This window comes from Lepisosteus platostomus, chromosome 14, assembly GCF_059453375.1.
Source record: "Lepisosteus platostomus isolate fLepPlt1 chromosome 14, fLepPlt1.hap1, whole genome shotgun sequence".
Classification (NCBI taxonomy): domain Eukaryota; kingdom Metazoa; phylum Chordata; class Actinopteri; order Semionotiformes; family Lepisosteidae; genus Lepisosteus; species Lepisosteus platostomus.
Genome location: NC_142624.1, coordinates 2,171,970 through 2,191,155, shown reverse-complemented (window position 1 = coordinate 2,191,155; position 19,186 = coordinate 2,171,970). Strand labels below are relative to the sequence as shown.

At 57.1% G+C, this 19,186-nt stretch overlaps 1 protein-coding gene across 1 annotated transcript; it reads left to right on the top strand.

Moving 5' to 3' along the window:
- On the top strand, nt 1–9,274 carry LOC148648663 (neuronal pentraxin-2-like). The gene is made up of 5 exons (XM_088606407.1): nt 1–1,183; nt 3,014–3,239; nt 4,849–5,090; nt 5,892–6,071; nt 6,577–9,274. Exons 1-5 carry the CDS (start codon nt 503–505, stop codon nt 6,808–6,810), a joined length of 1,563 nt encoding a protein of 520 aa, XP_088462533.1. The 5' UTR covers nt 1–502; the 3' UTR covers nt 6,811–9,274.
- The last annotated feature ends 9,912 nt before the right edge of the window (nt 9,275–19,186 follow it).

The following is a 19,186-nucleotide window of genomic DNA, read 5'->3' as shown; positions in this document are numbered from 1 at the left end:
TCTCTCTCTCTCTCACACACACACACACCCTCCTTCATCTTCCCTCACAACAGTATCGCAGAGGCGGACGGGACCTTAGCAACGCGGAGCGGTCCGGGGAGCTGGAGGTACACGGTCTAACGGAGCCGGGAACGCGCTGGGTTCGCACAGGCACCGTCGCGGAACATCGCCTGCACTTCAAAACAGATTTCTTTTAAAAAAAAAAACCCCAACTCCTAACAGATTTGCTCCCCGCCATCACCTGGGCGATGCGAGTCGGTCTGTAAGACGGGGGAGGGAAAACAACATCAAGTCGCAACCGGCTACCCGGAACGGGGAGAATTTCTGAAGGCGCTCTGCAGCTTCCTGACCGCTAGCTGGCCGGCTGACGGGAGTCAGGTGGTCCGCTCTTGTTTACACAGTGAAACCCGGCGGTCGTTGACCGGTAGCCCCGTTTCCCCCGGTGTGCTCGCCCCGCCGCGCCGCCACCCTGAAGTTCCTGGCGGTGCTCCTGGCCGCGGGGATGCTGGCGTTCCTCGGCGCGGTCATCTGCATCATCGCCAGCGTCCACCCGGGGCTCGGCCGGGCGGCGCCGCGCACCCCGGCGGACAACGAGTCGCTATCAGCCGCCGCGGCCCTGCAGCCGCTCCCGCCGGGCTCCGTGGCGGAGGCGGGCGTGCTGGGCGCTCTCCACGGTCCTGACACGGCCGGGCGGGGGGGCGGCATGGGGCTGGCCGCGGGGCTGGGCATGGAGGCGCCGGCGCTGCCCGGACCGAGCGGCGGCGGCGGCGGCGGCGCGACGTTCAGCTTCAACCGGCTCGTCTGCACCCCGGTCCTCCCGGGCGAGTGCCGGCCGGCCCACAAGCAGGCGGCGGACGAGCCGCCGGTGTTCCCGGGCGAGGAGCACAGCCAGCTCCGCTCGGCGGCCGAGCAGCTGCGGCAGACCGTGCTTCTGCAGAAGGACCAGATCCTGACCGACCTGGAGACCATCCGGGAGCTGACGGGCAAGCTGTCGGAGTGCGAGAGCGGGCTGGAGGAGCGCAGCCTGCCGCCGGGGCTGTGGGGGGGCGGCCGGGACGCGGTGCGCCGGATGGCCGGCGACGACGCCCCGGGGGGGGGCGTGGGGGGCGCCCACACCGCGCGCGCCGTGGAGGAGCTGGAGCGCGCCATCCGCCAGCTGAAGGAGCGCATCGAGAAGCTGGAGGTGAGGGCGCCGTGGGCCCCCCGGGCTCATCCACACGCCACACACACCGCACACAGCCGCACGGCCTCGGCTTGGCGTACGAAGCTGAGCTCCGCTCGGGAGGGACACATACAGCGCTTGCGTTATAAACACGTCCCCACGCCGTGAAGCTGGGGTTTTGGCCGAGTCTTGTAGAGGACTGGCTCTGTGTCTCTCTTACTAAACACGCTCCTATAAATCATTCATTGAGAAACACTGGGCATTATGAGGGACACAGCTTTCTCACCCCCGCTTTCGCGGTGGACACTGTGACACTCCTGAGTGTCCAGCTCGCTGTCTTGGCGTCTCTCGGCACAAGCCGTCCGTCTCACCTCACCGAAAAACACTGTACTACACGAGCCCCCTTTTTGTCTTCGTGTTTATACTTGTTTTTCACGCGTGTCGTTACGTAATGTGGGTTTCGACGTGCCGTTTCGCCTCACGCGTGAAAAAGGGGGCTTGCGTGTCTCTGAGCCCCACGGACGAGCCCCGCTGTCTGTGTCTCTGTGTTTCTGTGCTTGTCTGTGTCTCTGTGTTTCTGTGTCTCTCTGTGTCTCTGTGTTTCTGTGCTTGTCTGTGTCTCTGTGTTTCTGTGCTTGTCTGTGTCTCTGTGTCTCTGTGTCTCTGTGTCTCTGTGTTTCTGTGCTTGACTGTGTCTCTGTGTCTCTGTCTGTCTCTTTGTGTTTCAATGTGTTTCAATCTGGGGTTTATTTCAGGTAAGCTTTCGGTTAGTGAATTAGACCCCTAACTGAGCTAGTAAGACGCTTTGTTTAAACTGATGTCATGTCACAAACATGCCGGAGGTTCTGGGTACCCCTGGTCTACAGGATGAGAAGATGCTGTTGTGACCCCCACATTTAATATCAGTTGTCTCTTTCCATTAACTGAGATGTGAGTAATTTCAAAACAGAACCAAATAAAAAAAAAACAGTGAAAAATGTATAATCTGTGCCCCAGGGGTACAGTTGGGGTATAATCTGTACCCCAGGGTGTAATGAAGAGAGAGAGGCAACATTAGCACTTCAACTCCATGGCACCACAACATTCTCACCCTAATTGGTATTTGAAAAGAGGGTAGTATACATAATCCACACTTTCACCAACATAATCCACACTTTCGCCAACATAATCCACACTTTTGGCTACATAATCCTTATTTTTGTGAAACATAATCCCCATTTTTGGTTTCCTAATCCAGACATTGACAACATAATCCACACTTTCATCGACATAATCCACATCTTTACCAAAATAATCCGCACGTTTGTCATAACAATCTGCGCTTTTACTGTGATAACCCACACTTTTGCCCACATAATCCACATGTTCAGCCATGTAATCCACACTTTTGGCACAATCATCCGCCCCCCTGACAACATGCACGCAGGAGGAGTTTCTGTAGAGAGTCGGGTGTATTTCTCTGTGTGAAGGAGAGGAAGCAGAGAGAGAGAGAGAGGGATGAAGGAAGAAGGTTGAGGGAGAGAGGGATAGAGAGAGAGAAGGAGGGATGGAGGGAGGCAGGGGCGGGGCAGGGAGAGAGGGAGGGGGAGAAAATGATGGAGGGAGAGAAGGAGGAGGAGAAAGGGAGAGCTGGAGAAACATCAACATGTAGAGCAGTGCCTGCAGATGTCCGCACCATTAATCTGAGTGAGTGAATTTCTCTCTCTGTCTCCATTCAGCACCACCTTGCCTGTGATACAGTATTTCACTCTCTCACTGTTCTCTCTCTCCCACCTCCTCGTCCTCCCTCCTCCTCTCCCACGCCACCCCCACACTTACCCTGCCCCCCTGCTCCGGCCCTCTCCCCGCCAGGCGGAGCTGGGGTCCCGGGCGAACGCCTCAGTGCCCTCTGGCGCCCCCTGGCGTCAGGGAGACCCGGTGCAGCTGCGGGTGGACGACCTGGAGGAGGAGCTGCAGCGCAAGCTGGCGCAGCTGGAGAAGGAGAGGACCGCCCTGCTCCGGGAGACGGGCCAGCACCGGCACGAGCTGGACCAGGACATCAACTCCCTGCACCACCGCATCGCCGAGCTGGAGCAAGGTAACTCCGCATCGCGGCATCGCGGACGCGGGGGGTCTGAGATCGGGGGCAGCTCATCGGCCCGGAGTGTGGAGCATGTCCCGTGGGTTCGGCGAATCAGAGGCTGCGAAAAAGTCACATGACCGCGGTGTCACGGAACGGGAGCAGCTCATTGGGCCTGGAGTGTGTGCCTGTTCCATGGGCTCGGCGAATCAGAAGCTGTGAATATGTCACATGACCACCATATGTGAGCTGAATCACCAGTGTAGAGGTGTTGCACAACATGTGTGGGGCAGTCTGACAGATCGCTGGGATTAAGGTGGGGGGAAATCCACTGGATCATTCAGAGAATAGGAGCAATTCACTGCCTCAGCAGACAAGATGCTGGATCATGTGGTCAGAAGGGAGTTGTAATCCACTGGAGTTTGAATTGGAGATCGGTTGAAATCCGCTAGCAAAATGGCAAAGTGGCTCCCCTGAATGAACTGTTGAGAGAGTGGGGATAACATCCTGGATCACGGAGAGTTTGGGTTAATCCACAGGCTCATGATTCTGTTAAATGGGAGTAATCCACTGTACCATCAGTCTGGAGAACGCATATAATCCCCTAGATCATTAATCTGGCAAAGGGCGGCTAATCCTCTGAATTGTTAGTTTATAGCATGGGGTAAACCACTGGATTATCAGTCTGTTTATCCACTGGATCACTGGTTTAGAGCCGAGGGATCTACGGGATGGTTGGTCTGGAGAACCTGCTGGTTTTCACAGAGGGGGCAGTCCTCTCTGCCTCCTTGTCCGGAGCAGGGATCACGAATCAAGTGGAGCTAACCTACTGGATCACAGATCGAGACCACGGGTGTCCTGCGGGGTTTCCAGAGGTCAGAGGGCCGTGTGTCCAGCCCGCTGGCCGAAAGGATGGGTCCAGGTGCAGGGGATCTGAAAGACAGATCAGTTGGAAGGCAGAGACCTGTGGGCAGGAATTTCACCACCTGGACGGATGTGAGCACTTTCCCACGTGATGAGACGACTGAAGCCATGTGTGAGTCTGTGAGTGTGTGAGTCTGTGAGTGTGTGAGTGTGTGAGTGTGTGAGTGTGTGAGTGTGTGAGTGTGTGTGTATGAGTGTGTGAGTGTGAGTGTGTGTATATGAGTGTGTGAGTCTGTTAGTCTGTGAGTCTGTGAGTCTGTGAGTCTGTGAGTGTGAGTGTGAGTGTGAGTGTGTGAGTGTGAGTGTGAGTGTGAGTGTGTGAGTGTGAGTGTGAGTGTGAGTGTGAGTGTGAGTGTGAGTGTGAGTGTGTGAGTGTGAGTGTGTGAGTGTGAGTGTGAGTGTGAGTGTGAGTGTGAGTGTGAGTGTGAGTGTGTGAGTGTGAGTGTGAGTGTGAGTGTGAGTGTGAGTGTGTGAGTGTGTGAGTGTGTGAGTGTGTGAGTGTGTGAGTGTGAGTGTGAGTGTGTGAGTGTGTGAGTGTGTGAGTGTGAGTGTGTGAGAGTTTCTGTCCACGCAGGGACAGAGTCACTCCTGGCCAACAGGTGGCGTGGGCCTGCCCTCACAGTGACACGGCGTCTGGTCCCGAGCTCCCCAGCCCGGCCAGGGTGTGTGTTCACCTCCTCGCTCCCTCTCTCGCCGCCTTCAGGCCTGTCAGAGTATAACTACCCCGAGGGCTACAAGCTGTCCTTCCCAGTGCGCACCAACTACATGTACGGCGTGGTGAGGCGCGATGTGCCGGAGATGTACTCCTTCACAGCCTGCCTCTGGTTGCGCCCCAGCAGTCCTGGCATCGGGACCCCCTTCTCGTACTCGGTCCCGAAACAGCCCAACGAGATCGTCCTGCTGCAGGGCGTCCACAATCCTGTCGAGCTGCTCATCAACGACAAGGTGAGCCATGCCTGTCAGTCAGTGTGTCTGTATGAACCCCTCTCTCTCAGTGCAGTGTTCATGTACTGGAGTGTCCAGTCAGTGTGTCTGTATGAACCCCTCTCTCTCTCAGTGCAGTGTTCATGTACTGGAGTGTCCAGTCAGTGTGTCTGTATGAACCCCTCTCTCTCTCAGTGCAGTGTTCATGTACTGGAGTGTCCAGTCAGTGTGTCTGAACCCCTCTCTCTCTCTCAGTGCAGTGTTCATGTACTGGAGTGTCCAGTCAGTGTGTCTGTATGAACCCCTCTCTCTCTCAGTGCAGTGTTCATGTACTGGAGTGTCCAGTCAGTGTGTCTGTATGAACCCCTCTCTCTCTCAGTGCAGTGTTCATGTACTGGAGTGTCCAGTCAGTGTGTCTGTATGAACCTCTCTCTCTCTCAGTGCAGTGTTCATGTACTGGAGTGTCCAGTCAGTGTGTCTGTATGAACCCCTCTCTCTCTCAGTGCAGTGTTCATGTACTGGAGTGTCCAGTCAGTGTGTCTGTATGAACCCCTCTCTCTCTCAGTGCAGTGTTCATGTACTGGAGTGTCCAGTCAGTGTGTCTGTATGAACCCCTCTCTCTCTCAGTGCAGTGTTCATGTACTGGAGTGTCCAGTCAGTGTGTCTGTATGAACCCCTCTCTCTCTCAGTGCAGTGTTCATGTACTGGAGTGTCCAGTCAGTGTGTCTGTATTGACCCCTCTCTCTCTCAGTGCAGTGTTCATGTACTGGAGTGTCCAGTCAGTGTGTCTGTATTGACCCCTCTCTCTCTCTCTGTGCCCAGGTGGCTCAGCTGCCCCTCCAGCTGGACCAGGGCAAGTGGCACCATGTGTGTGTGAGCTGGACGCTGCGGGACGGAGTGTGGCAGGCCTACCAAGACGGGCGTCTGCGCGGGCAGGGGGAGAATCTGGCCGCCTGGCACCCCATTCGCCCCGGGGGCGTCCTCATCCTGGGACAGGAGCAGGTAACGCACACGGGGGGTCGTGTTCTATGATCCCCGCCGCCGCCCCCATTCCGGAATCGCCAGTTTAGAGGAGCGCTTTCCTTGAGGGGGACCCCAAGCTAGGGACAGGAACCCCCCAGTTCCGATTCCCGGGACCCCCACTCGCTGCTGTCCCCCCCCACAGACCCGGAGGGTTTGGCGACGGGTCTCGGCCGGGAGGTCCTGGGTGGAGTGGGATACCCTCCCCACCGGGGGGGGCGACAGGAGAGGACAGGAGGGGCTGAGTCTGGGAGCCCCCCCCGCGCCCCAGGACCTGTGTCAAGAGCCACTGCGCTGCTCGGTGCTCAGACCGATCCGGCCCAGCCCTCCCTGGCCAGTTCCGGACCGGAGCATCCCGGGCAGAGTGGGATCAGGGGAGGGAGGGTGCCAGGATCCCCGTGGGAGGGTCTCTCTCTCGGTGTGTCCTCACGGATCTCTCTCTTCCCCGTCTCCCTGCTGTTCCCGGGAATGCCCGCCGCCCCCCCAGGACACGCTGGGCGGGCGGTTCGACGCCAGCCAGGCCCTGGTGGGGGAGCTTTCCCAGTTCAACCTGTGGGACCGCGTGCTGACGCCCTCGGAGGTGGCCAGCCTGGCGGACTGCTCCGAGACCAGCGTGGGCAACGTGGCGCCCTGGAGTGACCGCTACGTCGACGTCTTCGGGGGGGCCGCCAAGGAGCCCCTGGAGCCCTGCCGCGAGCGCCGGGGACCGGGGGCGCAGTAGGGGCGCGTCCACCCCGAAAAACCCCCCCGCCCTCCGGTCCCAGACAGCCCCCCCGAAAGTAACACTCCTCCCTGAAACCCCCAAAGGCCCCCTGCTCTCGACTCCACTGAAAACTTAGCGCCCCAGTTCTGACCCCCCCACCCCGTTCCCGAGCTAAGAAATTCTAGATGTCCCCTCGCACCCTGAACCCCAAATCTCAGCCCTGCCCTCCAGGTCTGGGAGTCCCCCCGCCCGCCCGGTCTTTGACGTAACCCGAGCCCCCGACACCCCTGGGACACCGTGAGCCACGTTTACCATCAGAGCCGTCTCTCGACTGGAGGCGCGGGGCGCCCCTGCTCCCTTCCGGGACCCTGCTGTGAACCCCCGCCCAGCTCCCCCGCGGCTCTCACCGTACGCCGGCTGAGGGGGACCCCGCCCTCAGCAGGGGCGGCCCCAGGGGGTCTTTACCCTCAGCCTCTCCCAGCCCAACCACTGGCTGGCACTGGGAAACCTGTTTACGCCCCGGACCAGCACTGTTCCACCCGGTGTGAGCCTGTGGACTCCAAGCCTTGGCCATCGATTGATCAGTAACGTGTTACCTCCCGCTGAGCCTATTTACAGAGTTGCAGAGGCCCCTTGGCGGCCTCTAGTGGCGGCTCTGCTGCTACTGCAGCCCGCCCTCACAGGCCTGCCTGCCTCAGCTGCCTGAGGTTCAAACAACCTTCCTCCCCCTCCTCTTCCTCTGTGGACGGGGCAGCCTCCCGGCCTCCGTCTCAGCAGAGAGCGGGCGCAGGGGCACAGTTTTCGGCTGTTGTGCTGAAAATGGCGGATGGCGCGGGGGAGGGATTCTGGGAAAGGGACGCAGTGGAACAGTGTGGTCTGCCGTGGGGTTGGGGCAGTTAGCCGTGTGGGTGGGGTGGAATGCTATGTGCAGGGGGCCCCATTTGCCTTGTGTGTGGGGTACGGTGATAGGGCTGTCTGCCGTGGGGGTGGGGCAGTTAGCTGTGTGGTTTGGGCAGTTCACAGTGTGGGTGGTGGGGTCTACCTTGAGGGTGGGGCAGCTCACTGAGTGAGAAGGGCAATTTGCCGTGGGGGTGGGGCAGTTAGCCGAGGGATTGGGGAGGTTCTCCGTGGAGATGGGGCAGTTCCCTGTGTTGGTAGGGCAGTTTTGTGTGGAGGAGGGGTAGTTCACCGCGTGGGCGACGTGGTGTGCTTTGGGGTAGGGGCAGTTCGCCGAGTGGGTGGGGCAGTTCTCTTTGTGGGCGGGGCAGCTTGCTGCGGGGGAGGGGCAGTTCGCTGTGTGGGTGGGGCAGCTCTCTATGGAGGTGGGGGAAGTCCACTCTGTGGGCGGGGAGGTTGGCGGTGGAGGTGGGGCAGTTCGCCAGGTGGGTGGGGCAGATTGCAGCGGGGGTGGGGCTGGTTGCCGTGCGTTACCGGTGTGGCGCCGGTCATCTCCTCCAGGGCGGCGATGTAGCGCGAGAACCCACACTGCTCCTTTCTGCGGGCCGCGGGGGAGCAGAGTGAATGGACCAGGGCAACACTTTCCCGGGGCGCTGCTGGTCCGGGGGACGCGGGGGGTAACGAGCTGCCGTGCACTGGCGTGACAGGCGGCAGGCCGACGAATGAGCAGGAAGTGTGTCCCGCGAGGGCTCGGGTGGCGCCAGCGTCACGCCCCAGAGGTGAAGGCGAGGGCGGCAGAGTCCACACCAGGGGTCAGGCGGTTACCCAGTGCCAAACAGGACGTCGGCGCGTCACGCAAACGCAAACCCCCGCCCGGGGAGGTCTCCCCCCGAACCCCGTTCCGTAAACCCCGACTGGGGCCCCCCGGACGCACACACACACATGTCCGATCCCGATGCGCGTGGCAGGCGGAAGGCGTCGGAGGCCAGCTCCTGGGCTTCGGGGCCCGTCGGGGCTCAGTGGTCGCGGCGCTGCCGGGGGGAAGCAGGGAAAGGGCTTGGTCCCCAGTGTCTGCTCGGCCTGTAGGGGTGTCTCAGGAGCCGGAGGGCGGGGACACAGTATTGGCCCCTGCCGGCCCCCAGTCCTGTCCACTCTCTGCCCCCGGCCTGGCTGTGAAGTGCCTGCAATGGGTAATTCTGCCCAGATTCAGATCTCTCTTCTTCTTCTGTCTCTGAACTCACCTCATGGGATCTTCTGATGTGGTCCCTGGTGATCTTGTGACTTGTTTACTGACGCCGCTCTCAGTGTGGTATTGTGAAAAAATAAATGATAAATATATATGCACAGTGTATAGGAGCTCACGAGAGAGAAAAAACGTGATTTCAAATGTCCTCTGACTGCTCCAGGCTGAACAGAATGTGGGATTTGTGTTTATATCTCTTGTTTTAACAGTGTTCCAGTTTGTAGACCAGGGGTACAGGGTGTAGGGAATGGGAGTGTGGAGAGAGTAGGGAATGGGAGTGTGGAGAGAGTAGGGAATGGGAGTGTGGAGAGAGTAGGGAATGGGGAGTGTAGAGAGAGTAGGGAATGGGAGTGTAGAGAGAGTAGGGAATGGGAGTGTAGAGAGAGTAGGGAATGGGGAGTGTGGAGAGAGTAGGGAATGGGAGTGTAGAGAGAGTAGGGAATGGGAGTGTGGGGAGAGTAGGGAATGGGAGTGGAGAGAGTAGGGAATGAGGAGTGTGGAGAGAGTAGGGAATGAGGAGTGTGGAGAGAGTAGGGAATGAGGAGTGTGGGGAGAGTAGGGAATGGGAGTGTAGAGAGAGTAGGGAATGGGAGTGTGGAGAGAGTAGGGAATGAGGAGTGTGGAGAGAGTAGGGAATGGGGAGTGTGGAGAGAGTAGGGAATGGGAGTGTGGAGAGAGTAGGGAATGGGGAGTGTGGAGAGAGTAGGGAATGGGGAGTGTAGAGAGAGTAGGGAATGGGGAGTGTGGAGAGAGTAGGGAATGGGAGTGTAGAGAGAGTAGGGAATGGGGAGTGTGGAGAGAGTAGGGAATGGGAGTGTAGAGAGAGTAGGGAATGGGAGTGTGGAGAGAGTAGGGAATGGGAGTGTAGAGAGAGTAGGGAATGGGAGTGTAGAGAGAGTAGGGAATGGGAGTGTGGAGAGAGTAGGGAATGGGGAGTGTGGAGAGAGTAGGGAATGGGAGTGTGGAGAGAGTAGGGAATGGGAGTGTAGAGAGAGTAGGGAATGGGGAGTGTGGAGAGAGTAGGGAATGGGAGTGTAGAGAGAGTAGGGAATGGGAGTGTAGAGAGAGTAGGGAATGGGAGTGTGGAGAGAGTAGGGAATGGGGAGTGTGGAGAGAGTAGGGAATGGGAGTGTGGAGAGAGTAGGGAATGAGGAGTGTGGAGAGAGTAGGGAATGGGAGTGTGGAGAGAGTAGGGAATGGGGAGTGTAGAGAGAGTAGGGAATGGGGAGTGTGGAGAGAGTAGGGAATGGGGAGTGTAGAGAGAGTAGGGAATGGGAGTGTAGAGAGAGTAGGGAATGGGAGTGTAGAGAGAGTAGGGAATGGGGAGTGTGGAGAGAGTAGGGAATGGGAGTGTAGAGAGAGTAGGGAATGGGAGTGTAGAGAGAGTAGGGAATGGGAGTGTGGAGAGAGTAGGGAATGGGGAGTGTGGAGAGAGTAGGGAATGGGAGTGTGGAGAGAGTAGGGAATGGGAGTGTAGAGAGAGTAGGGAATGGGAGTGTAGAGAGAGTAGGGAATGGGGAGTGTGGAGAGAGTAGGGAATGGGAGTGTAGAGAGAGTAGGGAATGGGAGTGTAGAGAGAGTAGGGAATGGGAGTGTGGAGAGAGTAGGGAATGGGGAGTGTGGAGAGAGTAGGGAATGGGAGTGTGGAGAGAGTAGGGAATGAGGAGTGTGGAGAGAGTAGGGAATGGGAGTGTGGAGAGAGTAGGGAATGGGGAGTGTAGAGAGAGTAGGGAATGGGGAGTGTGGAGAGAGTAGGGAATGGGGAGTGTGGAGAGAGTAGGGAATAGGGAATGTGGAGAGAGTAGGGAATGGGAGTGGAGAGAGTAGGGAATGGGAGTGTAGAGAGAGTAGGGAATGGGAGTGTGGAGAGAGTAGGGAATGGGAGTGTAGAGAGAGTAGGGAATGGGAGTGTAGAGAGAGTAGGGAATGGGAGTGTAGAGAGAGTAGGGAATGGGGAGTGTAGAGAGAGTAGGGAATGGGGAGTGTGGAGAGAGTAGGGAATGGGGAGTGTAGAGAGAGTAGGGAATGGGAGTGTAGAGAGAGTAGGGAATGGGAGTGTAGAGAGAGTAGGGATTGGGAGTGGAGAGAGTAGGGAATGGGAGTGTGGAGAGAGTAGGGATTGGGAGTGGAGAGAAGGGAATGGGAGTGGAGAGAGTAGGGATTGGGAGTGGAGAGTAGGGAATGGGGAGTGTAGAGAGAGTAGGGAATGGGAGTGTGGAGAGAGTAGGGATTGGGAGTGGAGAGTAGGGAATGGGAGTGGAGAGAGTAGGGATTGGGAGTGGAGAGTAGGGAATGGGGAGTGTAGAGAGAGTAGGGATTGGGAGTGTGGAGAGAGTAGGGATTGGGAGTGGAGAGTAGGGAATGGGAGTGGAGAGAGTAGGGATTGGGAGTGGAGAGTAGGGAATGGGGAGTGTAGAGAGAGTAGGGATTGGGAGTGTGGAGAGAGTAGGGATTGGGAGTGGAGAGTAGGGAATGGGAGTGCGGAGAGAGTAGGGAATGGAGAGTGAAAAGTGGGGAATGGCAGTGGAAAGTAGGGAATGGGGTGTGGAGAGTGGGGAATGATGAGTGAAGAGTGGGGACTAGGGAGGGAATGTGCCGTATAGGGGTGTCCAGCCCTGAAGGAGAGAGAGGAGAAGGCAGGAGCAGAGCTGGTGAGCTGCCGGTGCACTGTGACCTCCGTCTCACCCCTTCCTGTGTGTGTGACTGTGACCACAATAAAGCTCTCATCACACCAACACCCGCTGCCCCTGTCTTCTTTCCTGACGCACCCACACAACACACCCACTGGCCAAATTATTACCCCCCCCCAGGTGGCCAGTGTCACGCCAGGATTGGCAATATTTCCTTTCCTCCAGCTGGGAGGAGACGGTGTGATGGACTGAGGCTGTTCTCTCCGGGGAAGGTGATGGAGGACTGTGTCCCTGCTCCTCCAGTCCACTGTTGTTGTCTGACACTGAAGGAAGTCCTTCAGCTGAGTGTCACAGCCCATTTGTCCACCACATGTGTATTTATTCATAGGTGTCTACATGATCTGGGGTCCTCCAGGTTAGTTCTCCATATTTAATGGTAATTCTGGTCAGTGTGCTGGACTCCACAGGGACTAGAAGAGTCTAGAGCCTGTGACTGGGCTGTGTCAGTGTACTGGACTCCACAGGGACTAGAAGAGTCTAGATCCTGTGACTGGGCTGTGTCAGTGTGCTGGACTCCACAGGGACTAGAAGAGTCTAGAGCCTGTGACTGGGCTGTGTCAGTGTGCTGGACTCCACAGGGACTAGAAGAGTCTAGAGCCCTGTGACTGGGCTGTGTGTCAGTGTGCTGGATTCCACAGGGACTAGAAGAGTCTAGAGCCTGTGACTGGGCTGTGTGTCAGTGTGCTGGACTCCACAGGGACTAGAAGAGTCTAGAGCCTGTGACTGGGCTGTGTCAGTGTGCTGGACTCCACAGGGACTAGAAGAGTCTAGAGCCTGTGACTGGGCTGTGTCAGTGTGCTGGACTCCACAGGGACTAGAAGAGTCTAGAGCCTGTGACTGGGCTGTGTCAGTGTGCTGGACTCCACAGGGACTAGAAGAGTCCAGAGCCCTGTGACTGGGCTGTGTCAGTGTGCTGGACTCCACAGGGACTAGAGGAGTCCAGAGCCTGTGACTGGGCTGTGTGTCAGTGTGCTGGACTCCACAGGGACTAGAGGAGTCTAGAGCCTGTGACTGGGCTGTGTCAGTGTGCTGGACTCCACAGGGACTAGAGGAGTCCAGAGCCTGTGACTGGGCTGTGTGTCAGTGTGCTGGACTCCACAGGGACTAGAGGAGTCTAGAGCCCTGTGACTGGGCTGTGTCAGTGTGCTGGACTCCACAGGGACTAGAAGAGTCTAGAGCCTGTGACTGGGCTGTGTCAGTGTGCTGGACTCCACAGGGACTAGAAGAGTCTAGAGCCTGTGACTGGGCTGTGTCAGTGTGCTGGACTCCACAGGGACTAGAAGAGTCTAGAGCCTGTGACTGGGCTGTGTATCAGTGTGCTGGACTCCACAGGGACTAGAAGAGTCTAGAGCCTGTGACTGGGCTGTGTCAGTGTGCTGGACTCCACAGGGACTAGAAGAGTCTAGAGCCTGTGACTGGGCTGTGTCAGTGTACTGGACTCCACAGGGACTAGAAGAGTCTAGAGCCCTGTGACTGGGCTGTGTCAGTGTGCTGGACTCCACAGGGACTAGAAGAGTCTAGAGCCTGTGACTGGGCTGTGTCAGTGTGCTGGACTCCACAGGGACTAGAAGAGTCTAGAGCCCTGTGACTGGGCTGTGTCAGTGTGCTGGACTCCACAGGGACTAGAAGAGTCTAGAGCCTGTGACTGGGCTGTGTGTCAGTGTGCTGGACTCCACAGGGACTAGAAGAGTCTAGAGCCCTGTGACTGGGCTGTGTCAGTGTACTGGACTCCACAGGGACTAGAAGAGTCTAGAGCCTGTGACTGGGCTGTGTCAGTGTGCTGGACTCCACAGGGACTAGAAGAGTCTAAAGCTCTGTGACTGGGCTGTGTGTCAGTGTGCTGGACTCCACAGGGACTAGAAGAGTCTAGAGCCCTGTGACTGGGCTGTGTCAGTGTGCTGGACTCCACAGGGACTAGAAGAGTCTAGAGCCTGTGACTGGGCTGTGTCAGTGTGCTGGACTCCACAGGGACTAGAAGAGTCTAGAGCCTGTGACTGGGCTGTGTCAGTGTGCTGGACTCCACAGGGACTAGAAGAGTCTAGAGCCTGTGACTGGGCTGAGTCAGTGTGCTGGACTCCACAGGGACTAGAAGAGTCTAGAGCCTGTGACTGGGCTGAGTCAGTGTGCTGGACTCCACAGGGACTAGAAGAGTCCAGAGCCCTGTGACTGGGCTGTGTCAGTGTGCTGGACTCCACAGGGACTAGAAGAGTCTAGAGCCTGTGACTGGGCTGTGTCAGTGTACTGGACTCCACAGGGACTAGAAGAGTCTAGAGCCTGTGACTGGGCTGTGTCAGTGTGCTGGACTCCACAGGGACTAGAAGAGTCTAGAGCCCTGTGACTGGGCTGTGTCAGTGTCCTGGACTCCACAGGGACTAGAAGAGTCTAGAGCCTGTGACTGGGCTGTGTCAGTGTGCTGGACTCCACAGGGACTAGAAGAGTCTAGAGCCCTGTGACTGGGCTGTGTCAGTGTATTGGACTCCACAGGGACTATAGATGTAGAGTCCAGTACAGACTGTCGAGAGTAGGGCTGGTGTCTGATGTTTCTGTCTCAGTCAGTCTCAGAAACTCATCCACCCTTGTTTGCATGTCACTGCCAAAGCCCAAAAGCAGATTCGTCTGCAAATTAATTGGCTCATTTGCATATTATATAAAACCTGTAAGCCTGTTAGTGCCAGATTATCTCATTTGGATCTGTTTAATGCCTGAAGTGAAATTCCAAAGGAAATACAGCCCTGTGTCGATCTGAGACGGAGATTGTAGTCGTTGTGTTTTCAGATGGCAGTTAATAGCAAATAGTTAAATGTACAGTATATAAACCAAAACAGAAGTTCAGCTGTGACAGTAAGTCAATGATATCGTTAAACGTGTGTGAACCTGAAATTCCAGTCAGGGCTGGGGCAGAGGGATCGGGCGTCGCCAAATAATCGGCATAATCTTGATACAGAAAGAAACCCCAGGAGGAGCAAGACATCGGAGAAGACCAGGTTGTCCAGACGGGACAGGACAGAAAAAGCATCAGAAAACACCTGAAAGAAGAGCCGAAATGATGGCAGACAGGCCCCGGAGCGCTCCGCACGAAGACGACTTCGACAGGGCAGCCCCGCAGGGCGCACGCCTCTGATCGGCGCTGGAAACCGCGAGGCCAGACTCGAACGTGCAGAGCAGCATAAAGGCGAGACGGAGACGAATCTTCATCGAAATGACAGGGAGGCAAAAGAGCAGAGAAAGAGAGGACCTGCAAACCAGCCTGAGTGCACCAGCTCATCTGCCAAGCGTGCCGATGCGTGCCTCTGGAGCCGGCCCGCTGGTCTTCATGGATGACCTCGCTGACGAGGACAGCAGCCGAGGGAGTTCGGAAAGCCTGTGTGCCGGCCCGTGTCCACAATACTGCGTCCAGACTCACTGGGCAGCAAGACAGCGACCCAGGACAGGCTGCCGTTTACCCAAGGAGCTCCTCGGGTAGAAGTAGTGGAACTTCTGGAATCGGCCAAGCCAATCTCCCGGCCAGGAGCCTGTGGAGCAGCAGTTCACTTGTGGAGGAGGACAGGGAGGTTGGAAAAAACGCCCCAGAACAGGCACCAGCCGAAAGTGACTGCAGTCAAGGCTGGGCAACGCATCTCCGAAGAGCAGATCAAGAGTCTGGCGACGTCGATGGGTCGTGGTGTGTGAGGGGTATTTGTCCCAGCAGTTATGGTGACCTGCGACTGGAAGATTTTTGTCCTAACCTGGTTTGACACGTACGCGCACTCTAATCCAGAAACACAAGCTGAGGTATTGTTCTTTCAAGTAGGCAGCTGCGTCAGCATGCGCAGGCTGCAAAGGAACCAGCACAGGTTTATTCCCTGCTGAAAAGAGGAGGACAGAAACACAGCGTTTCGGCTGTGGAGTCTTCTTTGGGTGTGTGAAGAAGACTCCACAGCCGAAACGTTGTGTTTCTTTCCTCCTCTTTCCAATATTGCGCAATTGCCTCATATTTGCCTCTTGATCCGCAATACAAAATCTCAGGAGCGCCCAGTAAAAATGACGCGCGCACTTCACTGTCCCCGCACCCTGTCTGTCTGTGCTGCCCTCTCCCGCACGCTGCTAGACATGAGGGCAGGCAGCTTCGCCCTGGGCACAACCCCAGCCCCGGCTCAGAGCTCCCCTCTCCGTCTCTCTGCAGCCATTTCTGCTCGGCTGACGTCCAGCTGCACAGCTGCCCTGCCTCTTCAGCGCTCCTCCTCTCCTCCCTCTCCTCCTCCTCCTGTGTGTGGGATCTCTTCCTGTGCGAGGACATGGTGTTCTGAGACAGACGGGCTCTGGTTACAGCCCCCTCTCCCTCTCCCTCTCCCTCTCCCACCTCCTGCCTCCTTCTCTGACTCTTTTTCCTCATCCCTCCGATCCCCCTTTCCTCCCACACATGCATTTTCCTCCCAAACCCTGGACTGTCCTTCTGCAGCTCAGCAGAGGTGCAAAGCTGGGAGAGCAGATACAATATTAATGACATCCTGAAAATAGTCCTTTCTCTCTCGCCCTCTTTCTGGCCCTGAATTATTAATACTTTTAATTAATTTCTCAATTTCTCTCCCTCCCTCTCTGGCCACCATTCTCTTTCGCTCTCCTGTCTCCTCTCCCTGCCCCCCCGCGATCCCACAATCGCTCTCTGTCCTGTACTTCCTGCCTCTTCCCTCTCTGCAGTATTTAGCTCTCTCTCTCTCTCTCGCGCTCCTTGTTTTTCTTTTTACTGCAATCATTAGACACACATAAAACGTTGAATTAAAAACGGGGCCGATGTTCGGGGCGCAGAGCTGATGAGCTGTGGGGTGGGGGGTGGGGGGAAGGGTTTGAGAGACGGCTTCCTGTGTCACCCTGAAATGTGTCCTCCGTTGAGGCCCTTATCTCAGCTGCCCTCGTGCTCCAGCCCGGCAGAACCCTGCGCCTCAGCCTGGCCAGATCCAGTCCGATCTGCTGTCGGACTCGGCGACCCGTGGAAAGGCACAGCCCAGTCATGGTAAGATACCGGATGTCCGGATGTACAAGAGACAGGGAAATCTGCCAGCACATGGCGGCCAGCACAGGGTGGACAGCACAGCAAGCGTGATGCCCTGCAGTCTCAAGACATAAAATCCTCCGTCCGCCTTTCTTTCAGCCACCAGACTGAACGTGTTTCGGGCAGCCCACCGGTGCTGAAGCAGGTTCGAAGGTGAAGCAGCTCAGAGGTCACTGGTGGGGTAGAAAGCTGTCCCGTCTGCGCTGGGCTGGGCGCAGGGCGCGGGGGGGCACTGCGGAGGCGGGCCGTGGGCTCAGAGAGTGGCTGGAGAGCTGCTGTGGCGCTCTGGGTCGGTTTGGGTGAAGCAAAGGTCCGCTGTTGTAGCTTTTCCAGGAGTTTCCAACCGCTCGGAAATCAGCCAAGATCTCAGGCCGAGAAACCTTCCGTCTGCGGCAGCGGACTCGAGACGGGCCAAAACATTAGGAACCTCCACCTTCTCGGGTGCTCATGGGATGAGGGTGGCCGTGCTGAGTCTGGGAATGGGAGGAGACTGCGGAAGAGGCCCCAGGCATGGAAATGCTAGGAAGGGGTCGGATTGAACCCTCTCAATTGAGGAGAACGTCCACGACTCCTGGGAGGCGGGGGGGGGGGTTCCTAATAATGTGGCCAGCCGGCATGCAACTGTGATTCTGCTTTCTGACCTCCCTCTCTCCCTCTCCGGGGGGATGAGTGAGGATTAGGCCTGTGCCTGTGCACACAATCCCATCGCAGTGATGACTTTCTCCCCCCCGGTCTCGCTGCGTCCTCGCCAGCCCCCCCCCCCTCTCTCCTCCCTCCTCGGCCCTCCGGCCCGCTCTCCTGCTGTCGGGAAGACGGCTGTGGATTTGCCGATGCAATCCGATCACTCTAATGAGCCTGTCTCAGCAGGCTCTCTGCCTCTCTCGGCCCCCCAACCCTTCCTCCATCCCTCCTCCTCCTCTCTCTCCTCCCTCCCCGTTGGAGTGAGCGGATGAGGGGATTGGGCTGGGCTTGCTCACACAATCCTCTCACACTAATGGAGTTAGACTCCACTCCCTCCGGATAATCGGCTGATTCCCGACACCTTCTGATCGGCTGCAGAGCACACACACAGCTACACACACTGCTCCACATATATGGCTACACACATGGCTACAAACACACAGTTACACACACACAGATGCTTACGGCCACACCACATAGACCCTTAAACCCAGCTGCTCCAGGGGTGCTGTATAAATGGCCGACCCTGTGCTCTGACCCCCAGCTTCTCTCCCTGTCCGTGTGTCTCATGGAGGGCAAGCTGGGCTCTGTGAAAAGACACATTCCTCATGCAAGAAATCGGATTATGTATATGGCCAATAAAGTGATCTGATCTTACCTACAGATACACACAGAGAAGCACAGCTAAACATGCACGGTAACACACACAGAGAAACACAGCTAGACACACATGCAGAAAAACAGTGACACACATGCGAACACAGCTAACAGCTAGACCACACACAAGCACACGCCTGACACAGCTTTACATGGACACACTGACGCCCAGACAGCACAGTTTGTTTCCGACTCCTGGGCTCTTGCCAACAGTTTCCGAGTCCTTGGACAGAGGTCGGCTGCTCACACACACAAGCCCCCCGAGGCCCGGTCAGACTGTCCCTCCTCATCACCCGGGAGGGGCCTGGACCGGCTTCAGTGCGGTTAATCAATCCAATGACCTCTTCAGAGACTCACCAGAGGGGCTCCCTGCTGTTACTGCCCTGAGTGAAACCCGCCCAGAGCCGCCCGGTTACAGCCTCATCCCCACTGGGATAATTTCCCAGGAATACGTTTCGGCCTGTGCTCGTCAACCCTGTCCCGGGGAACAGCACGTTCTCCCAGTCCACCCTGAGCGCGATTGCAGTAAACTGGGATGAGGACCCTCGGCACTAATGACAAGCAGGACTTGGCAGATCTCTTTAATTCTCCCGGCCGTGCTGAAAGCAGCCCTTCCTAGTGGCAGGATGGGTGGCAGCCTGCTACAGCAGCTCTATACTTAAGTGCTTTGAGAAGCCACCTTTAAAGGCGCTATATAGCTCACACCTGAAGAAGGCTCCACGGCCGAAACGTTGTGTTCTCTTTCTTCTTTTTTTCAGCATGGAATAAACCTATTACTTATATAAAATAAAGTTTATTATATTATATTATCTATCTATCTTCCTCCCTGCTGCCCGCAATGGTGAACGATCACTGAAGAGTGAGCACTCAGCATGAAACGCGTCTGGGAGATTCGCAGAAGACAGTCGCCCGGAAGGATGTGGTGTCCCCTGTCTGCCGGGCTCAGTCCCTGGAAATCACCTCCATCCGGGCAGGGAGAGAATCCTCTCTCTCCAGACCGCTTTCTCCCGGAATTAAAGCCGAGAGGCGGGGCGCTGGAGGGTCTTCCCGCCTCGCCACGGAGCTCAGGACACTCGGCGGAGGGACAGCCGACTCCCCTGGACAGTCAAGCGTTGCGGCGGGGAGTGGCGCTGGCCGACCAGTAGGTGGCGCCCTCAGGACCGCTCTGCAGATTGCGCCCGTCGCTGGCAGCTCCTC